Source organism: Rosa rugosa, chromosome 5 (assembly GCF_958449725.1).
Source record: "Rosa rugosa chromosome 5, drRosRugo1.1, whole genome shotgun sequence".
Lineage (NCBI taxonomy): Eukaryota > Viridiplantae > Streptophyta > Magnoliopsida > Rosales > Rosaceae > Rosa > Rosa rugosa.
In genome coordinates this window covers 16,200,163-16,217,032 of record NC_084824.1, presented here as the reverse complement: position 1 = coordinate 16,217,032, position 16,870 = coordinate 16,200,163, and the positions used below count along the sequence as shown (strand labels likewise).

The 16,870-nt window shown below is 40.3% G+C and overlaps 5 protein-coding genes across 5 annotated transcripts; 4 read left to right on the top strand and 1 right to left on the bottom strand.

Annotated features, from left to right (window-relative positions):
* The first annotated feature begins 7 nt into the window (after positions 1 to 7).
* On the top strand, positions 8 to 5,815 carry LOC133708082 (uncharacterized). The gene is made up of 2 exons (XM_062133531.1): positions 8 to 642; positions 1,019 to 5,815. The coding sequence occupies exon 2, from the start codon at positions 1,020 to 1,022 to the stop codon at positions 2,142 to 2,144; it is 1,125 nt and encodes a 374-aa protein (XP_061989515.1). The 5' UTR covers positions 8 to 642; position 1,019; the 3' UTR covers positions 2,145 to 5,815.
* Positions 5,816 to 6,548: 733 nt separating this feature from the next.
* Positions 6,549 to 6,986, bottom strand: LOC133709007 (major strawberry allergen Fra a 1.08-like). The gene has a single exon (XM_062134605.1). The coding sequence runs from the start codon at positions 6,984 to 6,986 to the stop codon at positions 6,624 to 6,626; it is 363 nt and encodes a 120-aa protein (XP_061990589.1). The 3' UTR covers positions 6,549 to 6,623.
* A 718-nt stretch (positions 6,987 to 7,704) lies between these two features.
* Positions 7,705 to 8,567, top strand: LOC133709402 (major strawberry allergen Fra a 1.05-like). Its single transcript, XM_062135136.1, has one exon. It carries the CDS (start codon positions 7,932 to 7,934, stop codon positions 8,412 to 8,414), a length of 483 nt encoding a protein of 160 aa, XP_061991120.1. The 5' UTR covers positions 7,705 to 7,931; the 3' UTR covers positions 8,415 to 8,567.
* Positions 8,568 to 9,928: 1,361 nt separating this feature from the next.
* Positions 9,929 to 10,863, top strand: LOC133707774 (major strawberry allergen Fra a 1-3-like). Its single transcript, XM_062133262.1, has 2 exons — positions 9,929 to 10,250; positions 10,360 to 10,863. The coding sequence occupies exons 1-2, from the start codon at positions 10,067 to 10,069 to the stop codon at positions 10,653 to 10,655; spliced, it is 480 nt and encodes a 159-aa protein (XP_061989246.1). The 5' UTR covers positions 9,929 to 10,066; the 3' UTR covers positions 10,656 to 10,863.
* A 1,386-nt stretch (positions 10,864 to 12,249) lies between these two features.
* LOC133710226 (major strawberry allergen Fra a 1.08-like) lies at positions 12,250 to 13,026 on the top strand. The gene has a single exon (XM_062136238.1). It carries the CDS (start codon positions 12,324 to 12,326, stop codon positions 12,804 to 12,806), a length of 483 nt encoding a protein of 160 aa, XP_061992222.1. The 5' UTR covers positions 12,250 to 12,323; the 3' UTR covers positions 12,807 to 13,026.
* Positions 13,027 to 16,870: the final 3,844 nt, after the last annotated feature.

The following is a 16,870-nucleotide window of genomic DNA, read 5'->3' as shown; positions in this document are numbered from 1 at the left end:
CCTCCTCCCCAGCGCCCCCGCGCCCAGACGCCTGCGGCTCAGCACACCAGCCTCACCCCAGCAGCCCACTGCAGCCCCTGCTGCCTGCACTGCTTCCTGCGCGCTGCTGCCTCCCTGCCAGCACACCACAGCCTCCCTGCCACTGCGCTGCTCCTGCTGCACGTCCCTGCCAGCCTACCGCGACCCCGCAGCCCGCTCAGCAGCCCTGCAGTACGCTGCGACCCCGAGCACCGCTAAGCAGCCCCGCAACCCCGAGCACCAGTACGCTGCTTCCCTGCACCCATACCACCAGCGAACTGCAGCAGCGACCCACTAGCAGCACCGCCTCCGATTTGCACCACCAGCAGCAGCCCAGTCCGCCTGCAGCCTAGGAGGAAGAAGAACGAACGAAAGAAAGAAGAAGAAGACCGAAAAAAAAAAATAATAAAAAAAAGAGAAGGGCTGGGCCCGAAAAAAAAAAAGCAAAAAAGGGAAAGGGTTGGGCCCGGAAAGAAAAAAAAAAAGGAGAAAGAAGAAAAAAAAAAAAAAGGGGAAGGGAGAAGGGCAGCCCACCAACTGCCATTTCCGACCAGATTCCAGCGATCTTATTTTAGCTACACGCCTGCATCAACACGCGCGTGTCTTCAAGCCAAGAACAATCACGTAAGTTTTTATAATTAAGGTTGCTGCTTTCTTGTATTTAAATTCCTTTTATTTTCTGCAAATATTGGAATATATGTTGCCAAATGAGTTTGATATTTAACAAAGCGGAATTGTGGGGATTCACGCTTAACGAACTAAGAGTGTTCATAATTAAACGAACTAAGAGTGTTCGTGTGAACTAAGAGCGTTCACAATGCTTGGACTAAGAGCGTCCGTAAGCATCAAATTGTGACCATATTAAAACATCATTGTTTGGTCTAATCCAAAAGAGATTCTTGGAAATTGATTTCTTGGTAGCATAGCTCGGAAATCTTATTATTTAGTTTTCGTGGAAGTTTAGCTCCGAAACTAATATATTTTCTCTTCTTATTTTCAGGATGTCGAATGAACCTAGACTCGACTTTCCCATGCTTGACTCAACAGGCTCAGATTACCACAGTTGGGTAACCGATGTTGAGAACCATCTCACTTCAAAGGGAATATTACCCATAATCCAGGCACCTAACCCGGATCTTGTGTTCATCAGAACATCTGCAAAGAATGCTCAAGCAGTTATCTTGATGCGACGTCATATGGACAAAGCACTCAGATTGGAGTATATGTCGATCAAGGATGCAAGAGAGCTATGGGTAGCGCTAGAAGAGCGTTTTGGCAATGTCCAAGATTCCCTCCTCCCTGACTTGAAAGTTCAATGGAACAATCTGCGCTTTGCTGACTTCAAGTCTGTTGCTGAATATAATTCAGAGGCTCTTCGCTTACAATCCATGTTGCGATTCTGTGGACAACCTGTCACAGAGCAAGAGCTAATTGAGAAAACTCTCTCCACCTTCCCCGTCTCAGCCATTGTGGTATCAAAGCAATACCGTACTGAGGTTAATGCTGGACGGATCACGAGGTTTCATCAGCTTATCAATATCATATCTGTAGCTGAGAAACATGATAACATACTCGTGAGAAATTATAATTCAAGGCCCATTGGAACTAAGAGCGTTCATGAGGCGAATTATAATGCACCCAAAAGAGGGCGCAAGGAGCGAAACCCTAATGAGGGACATGAAGGACGTATGGGTCCATATAACCGCCCTAATAAGGAAGGAAACCGCAAGTTTGGTGCGGATACACGTGGTGGCAATGTCACACGTGGGGGAGATGGTCGTGGTCGTGGTCATGGTGGTTGCGCCATGGCTCGTGGTGGAGGTACCATGGGTCGTGGTGGTGGCACCAACCCTCCTAGGGAACGCCCACAACGTGCACAACGTGCACCTCAATTAAAGGGAGGCAACCGCAATGATGAGTGTCATCGATGTGGATCAATTGAGCATTGGTTCAAGCAATGCAAGGCAAGTGAGGAACTAGCTGCAAGATACAGGGCATATAGGGACCTGAGAGAGCAAGAAGTGTACCTTGCAGAAGAAGAAGAAGATGGTGGAGATGTCAATCTCACCATAGAGGACTTCAAAGCTGAAGATGAAGTGCACATGGATGCAACAGACTTTGATTAGATTAGTCCTTTTTATTTTTCCAAGAACTTTTGTAATGGCAATTTGCCTTAGTCAATAAATGACAATTGTATTAACTCTTTCTTATGTGGCGGACCCAATAAAATGTGATGTCTAGGAAAGTCATTGAGATTATTGGTACTTAAGAGAGCCTCGCTCCACCAACATCTCTCTCTACTTCCCTGGTCATATTTGATTGGAGTTACCAAACGGATAGAGTGACTACAATGTGTCTTACTTTGATTTTATTTTGGATTAGACTTTGGAAACTTTGATGTAATCATTGGCTATTAATAAAGTGTCAATTCTTTTACTTAATGTCTTGGACATACATTAATTCGAACTTTATTATATAAGAGCCAATGTTTTTCATGTGGAAACACATTATGAGAATGGACAGAGTTCCTTTGCATCACCTCTAATGACTACGAACGTAAACGAGTATTAGAGAAACTTATGTGTCGCTCTAGTGGGTTGTATGCAACCACTATTTGAGTTATTGAATCCAACTATGTCATGAGAGACGACTTATGGGATTTTGGCACATATAGGCTTTGACATGATGATCCGTGTATTAAAGACTTTACACAGACATCCATTTTCAGAACGAAGAAAAGTAAGAACCAAGAATTGGTTCGAGGAGCTGCACATGCGCCTCATGGCGTCATGATTGTGCAAAGACAGGCCATACATGGCCAGTGCCGCCTACCCCCTGCGGCAAATACATGGCATTGACGCCATAAACTCCTCTCTCTACTTCTCAAGTCTATTGTGACATTATGGCTTAACCAAAACCTTCATTGGTTGATTATAAAGCCCATGTTTCGTTCTGTAAAGCCTGTTATTTAGGATTGAGACCATCCTATGCAAAGGAGATTGAGGAAATAATTCCATTCTTACAAAGAATCCAAGGGAATTCTATGGATTTGATCAACCAACTTGCGGACCATATAGATGTTTTATGGTGTTGGTTGATACGCAAACACGCTGGTCACGTGTTGTGCCATTATCCACTCGTAATGCTGCTTATACTACACTCCTAGCACATAACATATGGCTACGGGCTCACTACCCAGATCATCCCATTCAGTCAATTTGACCTGATAATGTTAGAGAGTTTACATCGACAGTTTTCGATGACTATTGCATATCATTGGGTATTGATATCAAGTATCATATTCCCATGTACACACCCAATTGATCTCGCGGAAAAGCCACCATTAAACGACTACAATGGTAGCCCGGACATTGGTAATGCGCACCAATATTTCCGCTTGGGTTATGCAATATCGCATGCAGCTATGCTAATTCGTCTACGACTCATAGCAGCCACTCAACTTTTATTTGCGTTACAGCTAGTGACTGGGTTCGAGTCTAATATCTCGTATTTATGCATATTTGAGTGTGCGATTCATGTGCCAATTGCGCCGCCACAGCGCATCAACATGAGTCATTGCAACGAATGCATATATATATATATATATATTTGTTGGACATGAGTCTCCAACTGTAAGTCCGCTATGTAGAACCCTTGACAGGCGATCTCTATTTCGCTGGATTTGCGAATTGTCACTTTGATGAGACAGTCTTCCCGTCGTTAGGGGGAGATTAGAACGTCAATGTTCAACAGGAACGACAGGAATTGTCGTGGTCTGTCCCCACTATGTCTCATCTTGATCCCCTAAAAGTGACGAGATCACATATACTTGCTGCAAACATGCCTGCAAGGATTGATGTCCCCACAAGAGGACATGGTGCCACCCAGAGAAGATGGGTACTGCACCACTACCATGGATGGTAATATGGTGACGCCACAAGGTGGCATAATGGCGTCATAGGCCATGGGTTCCGCTAGAGAGCGTAGGAGACCCATAGGTTCGATGGATTCTCTTCCTAAGAAGAGAGCGAGTTTGGCACAACTTGATCCATTGATCATTGATACTCAAAATCCATCTCATGAGAATATTTTGGATTGTGGTTATGTCCAAGAGACATCGTTGGGGGACGCCTCAATGTTAGAACCAATTCCTGAGAATATAGAGATCTCTACGAACTACACTAGTGTACATGAGGACGTGGAATTATTGAGACCAATGACATCGAACCTTACTCCGTTGAAGAATGCCAACGTAGAGAAAATTGGCCTAAATGGAAAGATGCGATCCAGGTTGAATTGGATTCACTAACGAAGAGGAAGGATTTCGGGCCTGAGATGCCAACACCTCCTAACATAAAACCTGTTGACATTAATAGGTCTTCGTTAGATAGCGTGATGAGAGAAAGAGATGGCAATCTCGCCTTATGGCGCAAGGTTTCTCACAACGCCCTGGAATCGACTACGAGAAGACATATTCTCTCGTAATGGATGTCATTGCACTCCACTACCTTGTCAGTTTGGTAGTTTCCAAATAACTGAACATGCAGCTTACGAATGTGGTCACTACGTATTTCTATGGGGATCTAGATACGGAATATAATGAAGGTTCTTGTGGACTTTGTTTACCCAAGTCAAGTGGCTCTAGACCACGGAGCGCATTTGCAACGAGGTTGAAATGCTCACTAAAATGACTACTTGATTGGGAAGGGATATGATGAACTATGCCCACGCGTTTCCATGACAAGTTCCGGATTTGCAATTGTCGCGGTTTATGTTGATAAACATAATTGGAACCCTTGTGAGTTAAGGAAAACCGCTGAACACCTGAAATCCGAGTTTGAGGGGAAGGACCTTGGGAGAACACGGTTTTGTATACCGTGTCAATAGATGCTTAGACATTTTTGATAAAGTCAAAGATGCACCATGGTCGTCCGTAGTCTTGGCCCTAAAATGGATCCGTTTCGTCCCAGGGATGATGACGAAGACGTGTTAATAGCAGGAATGCTTACTCATGTACAATAGGCGCATTATTGTACTTAGCACAATACAAGACCGGACACCTCAATTGTTATGAACTTGTTGGCTAGATGTAGCCATGCGCCAACGCAACGCCATTGGACTGGTATAAAAACAATCTTTCAATACTTGAGATGTACGATTGATATGGGCTTGTTCTATCCCTACAGAGAAAAGAGATGACGGAAGTGTGGGATCGGACCCCACAAGGCAAAATGCCACCTTCCGTGCTCCTCATCCCCTCCATCAAAATGACAACAAGCACTTCTAAATATTGAAGTGAACCATATCCAATCAGAGGATAATGTAGCGGACTTATTTACTAAGTCGTTACCAAAATCCACCTTCGAGAAACATGTGAAGAGCATCGGATTGAGAAAGTTATCCGAACTCCCATGATTGTAGCAATCAGGGGGAGATATTGACATCAGGGGGAGGCATGATGTCTACATGTTCGATCTCGAAGAGTGAAGGACGTGTTGTGCTCTTTTTGTCCTTCGACCAGGGTTATTTTTGTCCCACAGGGTTTTTGTTACCTGGCAAGGTTTTTAACGAGGCAACAATCAAAGCGTCATCACCAAGTTTGAGCGGCACAAGGGGGAGTGTTGAAGGATATCGACATAATGTGTGCCTCTACAAACTAGGGTTTGTTGTAGAGTTGTAATAGGAGTAGTTATAGATTCCCTAATTATGTTTGGACTCTATTACCTTTACGGTACTTTGTAATTCCCTATATATAGGGCTCCTATTATCAATAATACACACAACTATTTCTACACAATTCTATTATCCTACAACAAATCCTGATTTTTAATGATAAAATAGACGGTATGACCAAAGTGTAAGACAAGGTTTAAGATGAGTAACTAAAGTAATATTTTTAAAATAAGCGATTTAAGTGTCGACCAGGTGAAACTAAAATTAATTTGTGATTTTTTGCATAATTTTTGTTATCATATTGTGTCCACTAATATTCCTGTTGAAAGAGAAGAAACTCAAGAAAGTAACTAAAAGAAATTGCTGCTAACAACAGTTTTTCGGATTGAAAAGTGTTATTCAAAATTGGAGCTGTATTTATGGAATTCAAAATTTCATGAAGTATTTCACATAAAAGAGTTTAAATTTCGCAAAGTCTCAAATTGAGAAAGAGAAAGAGTTCAACTTCGTGAAAGTTACTTGAAACAACTTTCTTTCGAAAAGAGAGTTGAACTTGAGACGCTTGTCAAGGTGGACAGAAAACTGGAAAGCTCAACAAGCCAGAGATCAACTAGGGCATGTCATGATCGACAAGAAATAATATAGTGGTTATACTGTCTCTGGCTGTACGTTCAGGAGGATTACCACAAGTTTTCCACCATCACTACAGCAAAATTGGTCTTTTACGGCGCACATCTCATGTGTGCCGTTACAATGTCTTTATTAGGGTCATTCATGGCGTATATCTTATGTGTGCCGCAAATTTAGTTATCTATTAACGGCGTGCACAATATGTGTGCCGTAAATGAATTATTTTACTAATTTTTTACGACTTACTTTTCTTGCATGCCTTAAATAGTTATAAAGTATTAAATTTTGTTTTGATCGAAGTATTAAATCCCTTTGCTCTTGATGATAGAACCTCCACTTGGAGATGCCACCAGTTTAATCTCGTCCGAGATTTTCTCAACTTTGTCTCCAATAGCATCACCTTCAATGATGCTGTACTTGTAAACAAAGTTGTCTTTGTCCAGTCCATTAATCTGATGCTTCACGTAGCTGTATTCGCTTCCTTCACCAAGATGAATCTTCTTGATGGTTCCAACACCTCCATCTCCTTCAACAATTTCAGCACTCTTCACAGCCTGTGGAGCAATCTTGGGGATGAGGTTGTCAGCATCAAGAACAAAGGCCTTGAACAGTCTTGGTGGTGCAATGACAGAGGCGAACTCGGATTCGTAAGTGAACACGCCCATGATGATGATTTAAGAGCTGAAAATGAGAAAATGATCAAAGAAAGATTGAAATGTGGAGAAAGCTAAGAGAAGATTTGATGTTGGTGTGAGAAAGTGTAAGCCCTGGAAGCTCACTCTCTAGATCAAAGTTTGAGCTGAGGAAAGGGAATATTTCAAAGAATTAATAGTTCCCATATAAACACAGACTTTTAATGAAAAATCAATAATTGTTCAGGTCTAAGATGCCACCCCAAAAGGTGGTTGATTATAAGGTGTGAAAACCCAATTTTTCATCCTAACGTGGAAAAATGAGCACAGTTTAACTGTTAGACTTGAACTATGTATTTTTCTACATAATAGAATTGAATACATAGCAAAGTCTGCCAAATACAGAGGTCTCTGTTTTGAAGAAAACAGGGGAGGGAGAAACTAAAGCAATTTAAACCCAATACTAAATTAGGAGCATGTGAAGTATTATTGACTGTAAAGTAATAGATATTTGCAAATATAAGGAAAAAAGTAATGAGCATCATGACAATAAGCAAAGTCTTGGAGCAGAGAAAATAAAATGAAATAGCCAATTAATTTTGAATGTGAAGGAAGCTATTGAAAATTCAAAGCTATATTGAAAAAAGGTCACCTAGAACACGACCCCATTAATTCTTTTAATTGTCTTCTACCATAGTTTTAAGTTTTGGTAGTCTAGTACCCACCGTCCAAAGCCAAACAGGTACTGTAAGCTGTTGGGATTAGGGTGCTTTTTTTGACCATTTTGATCATATCCGAGAGAATGGTACAGCTTGCATCTTCAGAGACACTTATTAGTTCACATTAAGCTATTCGTAAACCTTCAATGATCAGTAATCTATAAGTCGTGACCATACCATCCTCTTCTCTCACAACTCAAACACCAATTCTCTTCTTACTCTTCTTCTCTTGTATCATTTCCCAACTCATAAACTGATCATGGGTGTCTTCACTTATGAAACCGAGTTCATCTCCGTCATTCCACCAGCTAGATTGTTCAAGGCTTTTATCCTTGATGCCGACAATCTCATCCCCAAGCTTGCTCCACAAGCAGTCAAGGGTGCTGAAATCATTGAAGGAGATGGTGGTGTTGGAACCATCAAGAAGATCACCTTCGGTGAAGGCAGCCAGTACAGCTCTGTGACACACAAGATCGATGCGATTGACAGTGATAACTTTGTGTACAACTACAGTTTAATTGAAGGGGATGCTATCTCAGACAAGATTGAGAAGATCTCATATGAGACCAAGTTGGTGGCATCTTCCGATGGAGGATCCGTCATCAAGAGCACCAGTAACTACTACACCAAAGGTGATGTGGAGATCAAGGAAGAGCATGTTAAGGCTGGAAAAGAGAAGGCATCCCACCTTTTCAAGCTTGTTGAAGGCTACCTCTTGGCCAATCCTAATGAATACTGCTAAACTTAACTGTTATCAGTTTGTTGTCCAGTTTTCAATTTTCAAGGTCTTCCAGTTTCTTTTCATCAGCATCTTGTTCCAGTTGGAATATTATGGAAAGTGAATGTATTATTTTCTATAAAATAATGAGAATCATCTGGTAATATATTGTTGTTAGCTTGCAAATTTTTTGTGCATTCTGATTTAAATGATGCATCTACAAGAAACATAACATATCTTTGAAATCCCTTGTGACTAAGCAAATTGTTTGAAGCCACAGATTGTTAAATATATTAGGATTTGAACATAGGATCTACCACTTCTACACCTGAGTTACAGTTCTTCATGGATGGCTATATTTATAGCATGGTCTAGTGTCGATTTTTTCTGTGTTTGTGATACTGACCTTAATTTCAGACTACAATTGTTCAAGAAATATTCTGGTCAGAGATAACAAAGATCTTCAGCAATGAATTAGATGAGGTTCAGAAAGTAACTTCTAATAAAAAACTCTGAAAATTAATGGAATGAAAGAAGGAACTGGAATGAAGTTCTGCAACTATCTTCTCTCATGCAGAACATTAACTATTGGTGATGAAATTCTCAGACAATATCAATTGTGTCACAACGAAGTTTTTGTAACTAGCTTATAGCACATCAATTTTCAATGCCATACTAGAATTACATACATAGACTTGTAACTATACTGGTAGATCATTACATAACCTCAGAGTTTGACTCTGGCATTGAAAAAAAAGGAACCACTGCTTATGTTATACATCGTTTTACAGTTTTTCAGTCTAAAATTATCTTTACCGACAAAATTAGATGCTTCTGGATTTGATTCGAATTAAACCTAAAACTGTTATCTGCATTTTCGATTATATTACAGTGGATTAAATTGTATTTCACTAAATAATTGATTGCCATTTGGTATTGCTTATTCAAAGCATCTAACAAAGTCTTCAAACTCAAAATATTTAATTAGGAAAAGAATATTTATATGAAAAACCAGCTATTTATGTAGATTCCTATAACTACTAACAAAAACCTGGTCATTATCAGAACGTGAGCAGCAATATGCAGAAACAGCTTGTGAATTTCTTATACAGTCTAAGCAGTAAAGGAAAGTTTATCTCGTGATAAAAGTTAATAAGGATGCAATATTTCTAATATTTCTTCTAGCAGATATTAAAAGAGACTCAGAATAGATAAATGCCACATCCAATCATCATAAACTCCAACAATATTATACTAAAGCATTAAGAGAAGACTATATATGTAGCCTGCAGACATGTATATAATTTAGAACCATCTAGTACAAATTAGGATATTATACAGGCAGCACACCAGTTGGTTGGAACCAGTTGTTTGTCTGTAATTGGATTTTTAGACACGGCTTTGGGAGTTCTTCGACTAAAATGAATAATGTGAATCAAAGATTATTCTCTTCTTCACATGGACAACATCCATAGAAAATTAATAAATTGCCCAAACTCCATTATGTATAGAGCCATCTTACACAGCACACCATTCAGCCTTACCTATAAATACCACTTCCATCCCATATACTTCCTCACACCAATACCAATTCTCTCTTAGCTTCAATCCCTTACATTTTAGCTGCTCTTTCCTTGATCATTTTTTAAGCTCTTAATCAAAATCATCAAGTCATCATGGGTGTCTTCACATACGAATCTGAGTTTAACTCTGTCATCCCACCACCTAAGTTGTTCAAGGCCTTTGTCCTTGATGCCGACAACCTCATCCCCAAGATTGCCCCACAAGCTGTGAAGAGTGCCGAAATTGTTGAGGGAGATGGAGGTGTTGGAACCATCAAGAAGATCCACCTTGGTGAAGGTTAGTTAATTTTGTCATTAAGGTTTATTCTACTGCACCCTTATGCTTTTGATCATACTCTTAATTTGCCTCACCATCCATCCTAATTTATGATTTTCATTATATGCAGGAAGTGAGTATAGCTATGTCAAGCACAAGATTGACGGAATTGACAAAGACAACTTTGTGTACAACTACAGCATAATCGAAGGAGACGCTATCGGAGACAAGATTGAGAAAATCTCCTATGAGATTAAGTTGGTGGCATCTGAGGGAGGTTCCATCATCAAGAGCACCAGTCACTACCACACCAAGGGTGAGGTCGAGATCAAGGAGGAGCATGTCAAGGCTGGAAAAGAAAGAGCCGCTGGTCTGTTCAAGCTCATTGAAAACCACCTTGTGGCCCATCCTGAGGAATACAACTAAAACTGTTGATCTCTATGATTGAGGCAACAATTAGTATTGTGTCACTCTGTTTTCTCTGTTTATTGGTGTGTCTTTAAGTTCCCATTTTCTTTTCTACCATCCCCAAGCTGTCTCTGGCTTGCACATTGGGGTTATGACTGAACTTGCAACAATCTTGTATTTGATTTCACTTTCAATAAACAAAAGAGACATCATTTGTTAAGACCAATTTTATTGATGTTATTTGGTGTATTCTCTAGAAGGCATTAAGGACTGTTTTGGCATTACTTGTAGAGTTGTCAAAAACACTTTCAAATGACCATAAACACACCATAGATTAAAATGCTTAATACTTGGAGTAAAAAAACTTCAATGTATATGAGCAATTTCAGATCAGTCCTAAACTGATCTAAAGATTTTTCCCTGTTGCTTAATCATATATGCATGCAATTAACTTTCATAGTTTCATATATATGATAGAGAAGCTTACCAGCTATGTGTTCAAGGCCTTAATGCAGACCACTTCATCCCAAAGATTGCTCCACAAGCTGTCAAAAGTGCTGAAATTTAGATGACTGATGAATTCATGAAATCAGGAAATAACTAAAAAGTGAAAACATTAGTTTATAAACTTGGAAACCTATCAAATGATCTTTGTTGTATATATTGAGATTAAAATAAAGTAAAACATAATCTTTGAAACATAGCCCAAAAGTGCAAGCTGGAAACTGCACTGGCTTGATAGACAGTTAAAGTGCCAATGGCAGAAGAAAAAGCAGGACAAAAGAAGATCATTCTCCTAAAGGTGGTTCTTTATAACCTTGAACAAACCCAAGGCTCTTTCTTTGCCTTCCTCATGCTCTTCCTTGACCTCAACCTTGCTCTTAAAATGGTAGTTGCTGGTCTCTTCATGATGGAACCTCCTTCTGCAGAAGTCACTAATATTACTTCATAATAGAGTTTCTCCATCTTTTATGACATAGCAAACCCTTCAAGTGTTCTTCATGAATTCCTTCAGTATGATGCTTCACATCGCTGTATTCACAATTCAGTTTCTCCATCATCTTCAACAACTTCAGCATAATTAAAAGCTCGTGGAGCAAATAAGGTTGTCAGCATCAAGACCAAATGCCTTGAATAATCTAGGTAGAGGGATAACAGATGTGAAATCTGTTTCCCAAGTGAAGACACCAATGATAAAGATATAAGAGCTGTAGAAAAATTATCAAAGAACAGAAATTTGGAAGAATTGGGAAATTGACTGGTGCTGAAGGTCAGGGGTGTAAACTATAATGTGTTTCCTGGTAGATCAAAGATTCTAGACAAGTGAGATTTTCGGTGAATGTCTTCCTGTGAAAAGGACTCTAGAATTCTCTATTCATTGAAGAAAAAAAACTATTCAGTTAGCACACCAGTGAGAAATTTTTGAGCTATTTAGTTTCTAAAGGGTGGCTTTCTTTGACTAAAACATTAATGTAATGCATTAGAAACTTATATTCCTTTTCACATGGACAACAACCTTTGAAACTTTAAAAAAAAATTCTAAAGTTCAGACTCTTTGCCTAACATACTCTTTCCCTTTGATCTATAAATAGCCCCTTCGGTACTCAGACTCTCACACCAATATCAATTCTCTCCAATTTCATTCTTTCTTTGATTATTAACTATCTAAGCTCTTTAAACATCATCATGGGTGTGTTCACTTATGAAACCGAGTTCACCTCTGTCATCCCCCCTGCTAGGTTGTTCAAGGCCTTTGTTCTTGATGCCGACAACCTCATCCCCAAGATTGCTCCCCAAGCAGTTAAAAGTGCCGAGATTCTTGAAGGAGATGGAGGAGTTGGAACCATCAAGAAGATCAACCTCGGGGAAGGAAGTGAATATAGCTATGTGAAGCATCAGATTGATGGAATTGACAAGGAAAACTTTGTGTACAGTTATAGTATGATTGAGGGAGATGCTATCTCAGACAAAATTGAGAAGATCTCCTATGAGACTAAGTTGGTTGCATCTTCTGATGGAGGTTCTGTCATCAAGAGCACCAGCAACTACCACACCAAGGGCGACGTCGAGATCAAGGAAGAGCATGTTAAGGCAGGAAAAGAAAGGGCTGCTGGTTTATTCAAGATTATTGAGAGCCACCTTTTGGCCAATCCTGATGCCTACAACTAAAACTATCGTCTAGATACTGCATGCCATGAGCATGCTTGTGTCATCTTTTCTATGTTCAGTCAACGACGTATGGCTTTCATTTCTGTTTTTCCTTCTCTCAACGGCTCAACCCTAAGCATTTTTTGTTTGCATTTGGACTTCTCATCAAAGAAAAATTTACTTGTATTTGGCTTCAGTATGAAGTTCATGCTATGAATAAAGAATGTAAAAGATCATTTGAGTCTTTGCATTGCTCTTTATTTTTCGATCTCACAATATCTACATGCACATTAGTCCAAACTCCAAATGTAGGGGATTATATTTACTACATGCATACCTATCATGTCCCCCAATTTAGATCTTTTTCCAACTTGAGAAGAAAGTTTACCGACTTTGTTATTGTTCAAATCAAGTAATAACAATGATTATCTGAATCAATAAAGAAAGGAATTTGCACTACTCTATGTATAATATCTTGCCTGGAAAGTGGAAACTTGAAAATGGATCGCTGCAAAGTGCAAACCACCAACGCTCCTCTCAATTCGATCCCCTCAAGAATTAAGCCTTCGTTGACTGGGAAATGAAATTCACCTCGGAAATTGAGGGTAATTTGACTGGGACTGTATATTGGCTTAAAAAAAAATTAATTATAAAAAAAAAAAAATTAGGGATTCTGTAGCCTATAGGCATCTTGGTTTGCTTGGTGTTAACTGTTCACATGACAGCATGGTAAAATTCATGTGGCTAGCAGTAGCCTGTACCACTAAGAGAGATTAATCTTACGTTAAAACCCTAGAGAGACCGCCGCCATGGGTATGCGCCTCTGCAACTTCCTCCATCTCCGATGGAGCAAAATTCCGGCACTTCCCCTGGTGTCGCAGCTATCGAGCACGGTCCAGGCCGTCTCCCCCTTTTTCTCTGCTCTTCTCCAGAAGTCGAGGTCCTCGACCCGTGTTGAAGCGAGGTCATTCACTCCTCCTCAGATTGATTCGATCTGGGCTTTGTGGTCGCCTTCTGGTTGGCGTGATATTGCTCGTCCTCCGGCAGGTTCGAGAAGGAGAATCCTTTGCGGATCTGTGGATCCAAATCGCATTTGGGATCCAGGCTCTCTTTTTCCGGTATGCTCTCTGGCTAGTAGGGTTGATGCCGTGTGGTTTCGACGTTGGTTGGAGTCACGGCGATCAGACCATCTCCGGCGGCGGCGATTTGACCTCTGGTGGATAAAGGCACTGAGTTCAGGTTCGTTCGGCGAGAGGCATCTCGATCAGGCCATCTGGTTGCAGTGTTCTCGGGTTAGTCGCTGCCATGCTACCCTGAAGGCGCGGCGGTCTGTCTCGGCGGCCCGGCTGTGCGGCTCGGCGGCGTGGAGGAGTGGCTCAGGAAGGGTGCCCAGCCGCTCGGGTGCCCAGAGTGTTTTCGTATGGGCTTGGTTTTGTGGCTGTTTCAATTGGGCCTGGATGTTGGTCATGTTTGCTTTGGCAGACTTGATTTTGGATTCAGGTCGGATTTGGATCCGCATTTGGGACCCGGGTGTTTCCCTAATTCGGATTTTGGATCCGAAACAGCTGCTCATATTGTTATGGTATTGGTTCTGGTTCTTAAGAGTTCGTCTGCCTAAATCCGAGGTTCTGGTATTGGTACCCTTGGTCGCTTTCGATCGCTTGGTGAGCGAATCGCCTCTCCTAGGTGGTCCTATCATCCGTTACAGTTACGGTTACTCTCCTAATTACACTGCTTCAGTGACATATGCAGTGCAACAATGCCTTACGGCATTAAGTCACATGGTTACCTGGTTACCTTTTATTCTTGATGCGATTGTGCATCTAATTATGTTTTATTGTTTTTTCTTCATTACAGATGCGTTTGTGCATCTCGTTATGTTTATTGCGTTCTTTCGATGTTTTGTGCATCGCTCCATGTACTCCTCAGTTTTCACTTAATATAGTTTGTCGTCTTCCTTTCAAAAAAAAAAACTGTTCACATGACTTTAGGGGCGGGTGAGAATTTTTAGTTTTACGTTTGGTTTTATATTACAAAAATGTCCTTGGAATTAAATGGTGACAGCCTGACAGGCTTAGGAATTACCAATGTTTGGGAATGAAACTTGCTTAATTATATTATTTGGTAACAACACAGCTTCGTATGTAAATCTACAATGCATATTTTTCTTTTAGCGAATTCTTTTTAATAAGTAAAAAATTGGGGCCGTGACCACTTACCCATTTTCAGCTTAAAAATTGTCCACTTACTCCACTACGGGTTTTTAAACCCCATTTATCCAATCTAACATCCATTGACAGTTTTGCCCATATTTTAATTAATAATTTACATCTCAACTCTCGGACTCTCTCTTCAATCTATTTTCTCTCTCCTCCCCCTCACCGATTTCTCTCTCCTCCCCCCTCACCGATTTCTCTCTCTCTCTCTCTCTCAACTCGTCTCAGACTCTCTCTCTCTCCATGTCTGCAGATAAAAAATTTCCGGTTCAGGTTTGAATTTGGGTTCAGTTTGTCGGGCCTCCACCATCAAGCCACCGCGCCCACCACTCCACCGTCAATGTCGGGCCTCCACCGCCGCCGCTCTGTCCCCACCGTCTGACCACCAGAGGATGACGTCATCCAACTCCACGATCCCAACCCCTCTGGGCTTCGCCGGTTTTGTTCGTCAGATGTCCAGGAAGCTCTCCACGCCGGAATCGGGTCTGGGCTTCGCTGGCAGGGCTCAGACGACGTCGTTCTGTTTTTTTTTTTTTGGTAAATTTGGCAGAAGGCTTATAAGGAAAGAAGAAAGAAGAATGAAAAAAAAAAGTTTTATTGAGTAGTTATACATGTCTATTGCGGGGCAATAATAAGATTATTGGAGGCAATAATATGATTATTGGGAGACAATCATATGAGTATTGGGGGGCAATAATATGCATATAAATTGATCAATTGTGCCTGTAGTGTATTCATTTCGGTTTTGGGAGTTTATGCAATTCACTGGAGGGCAATAATATGATTATTGGAGGCAATAATATGATTATTAGGAGGCAATAATATGCGTATTGGAGGGCAATAATATGATTACTGGGGGGCAATAATATGGTTACTGGGTATTATTAGGGGGCAATAAATACAGACGCCGGAATCCGGTCATCAGTCCGGTAGCCGGATTCCGGATTCCAGTCACCGGTCGCTCGAGTCCGCCACCGGAGTCAAGCAAGGTCTCCAATGACTTATTTCTCTACGTGACAAAAAAGGAGAGGGCAAAATTGTCCCAAAAATAAATAAAAATGAATTAAAAATATTTAATTGGGTATTAGGGAAATAATCTCTGAGAGTGTTTGGGTAAGTGGACAATTTCTTAGAGTGTTTGGGTAAGTGGGCAATTTTTAAGCTAAAATTGGGTAAATGATCATTTCCCCTAAAAAATTAGGCGAAATTAGCTCAACTCCAAATTATATTCTCTTTTTATTTATGCAACTAATGTGGTTCTTACATCAATTAGGGTCTGAAGATGGTCTACCAATATCGAGGATTAGAACGTGTATAATAAAACAACCCAAAAGAACAATTTATGTCGGAATATGTTTTATGTGATCAAGTTTATTTTTGTTGCGACCAATCTAGTTCCTACAACTCATTTAAAAGCCTAGAAAAGTCCGTCAAATTTATAAAATTGAAACTTCATTCCGATACTTCTAAACAAATGAAAAGGTTTGGCAATTGCATAATCGATTACCGTTTTCAACTAAAAAAAAATGAAAAGGTTTGGCAAAACAAAAACAATCAAATGAAAATTAGTTAAAAAAGAGGTACTAATTACAACTGCTGACCGGGCCCCCTTGGCTATACCATTATTGAATAGGACTCGAGTTTTCCAAATCTTGAACGTAAAATAGATTTTTCAGTTAAAAGTTTCTTTTTTCTTTTTGCAATACAATTAAGGATTAAATTCAGTTTACTCTCCTGAACTTTAGGCCTAAAATCAGATTGGTCCCTCTTTCTGAAAATCAATTACGATGGTCCCTATACTTTCAAATGACATCACCCGAGTCCAAAATTTGAATTTGGCTAGAAAAATAACGTCAGCTGCTGAGTTGG

Coding starts and splice junctions, on each gene's coding strand:
- LOC133708082 (XM_062133531.1), top strand. CDS start 1,020: ATGTCGAATGAACCTAGACTCGACTTTCCCATGCTTGACTCAACAGGC.
- LOC133709007 (XM_062134605.1), bottom strand. CDS start 6,986: ATGGGCGTGTTCACTTACGAATCCGAGTTCGCCTCTGTCATTGCACCA.
- LOC133709402 (XM_062135136.1), top strand. CDS start 7,932: ATGGGTGTCTTCACTTATGAAACCGAGTTCATCTCCGTCATTCCACCA.
- LOC133707774 (XM_062133262.1), top strand. CDS start 10,067: ATGGGTGTCTTCACATACGAATCTGAGTTTAACTCTGTCATCCCACCA. Junction 10,251..10,359: donor GAAGATCCACCTTGGTGAAG/GTTAGTTAATTT, acceptor CATTATATGCAG/GAAGTGAGTATAGCTATGTC.
- LOC133710226 (XM_062136238.1), top strand. CDS start 12,324: ATGGGTGTGTTCACTTATGAAACCGAGTTCACCTCTGTCATCCCCCCT.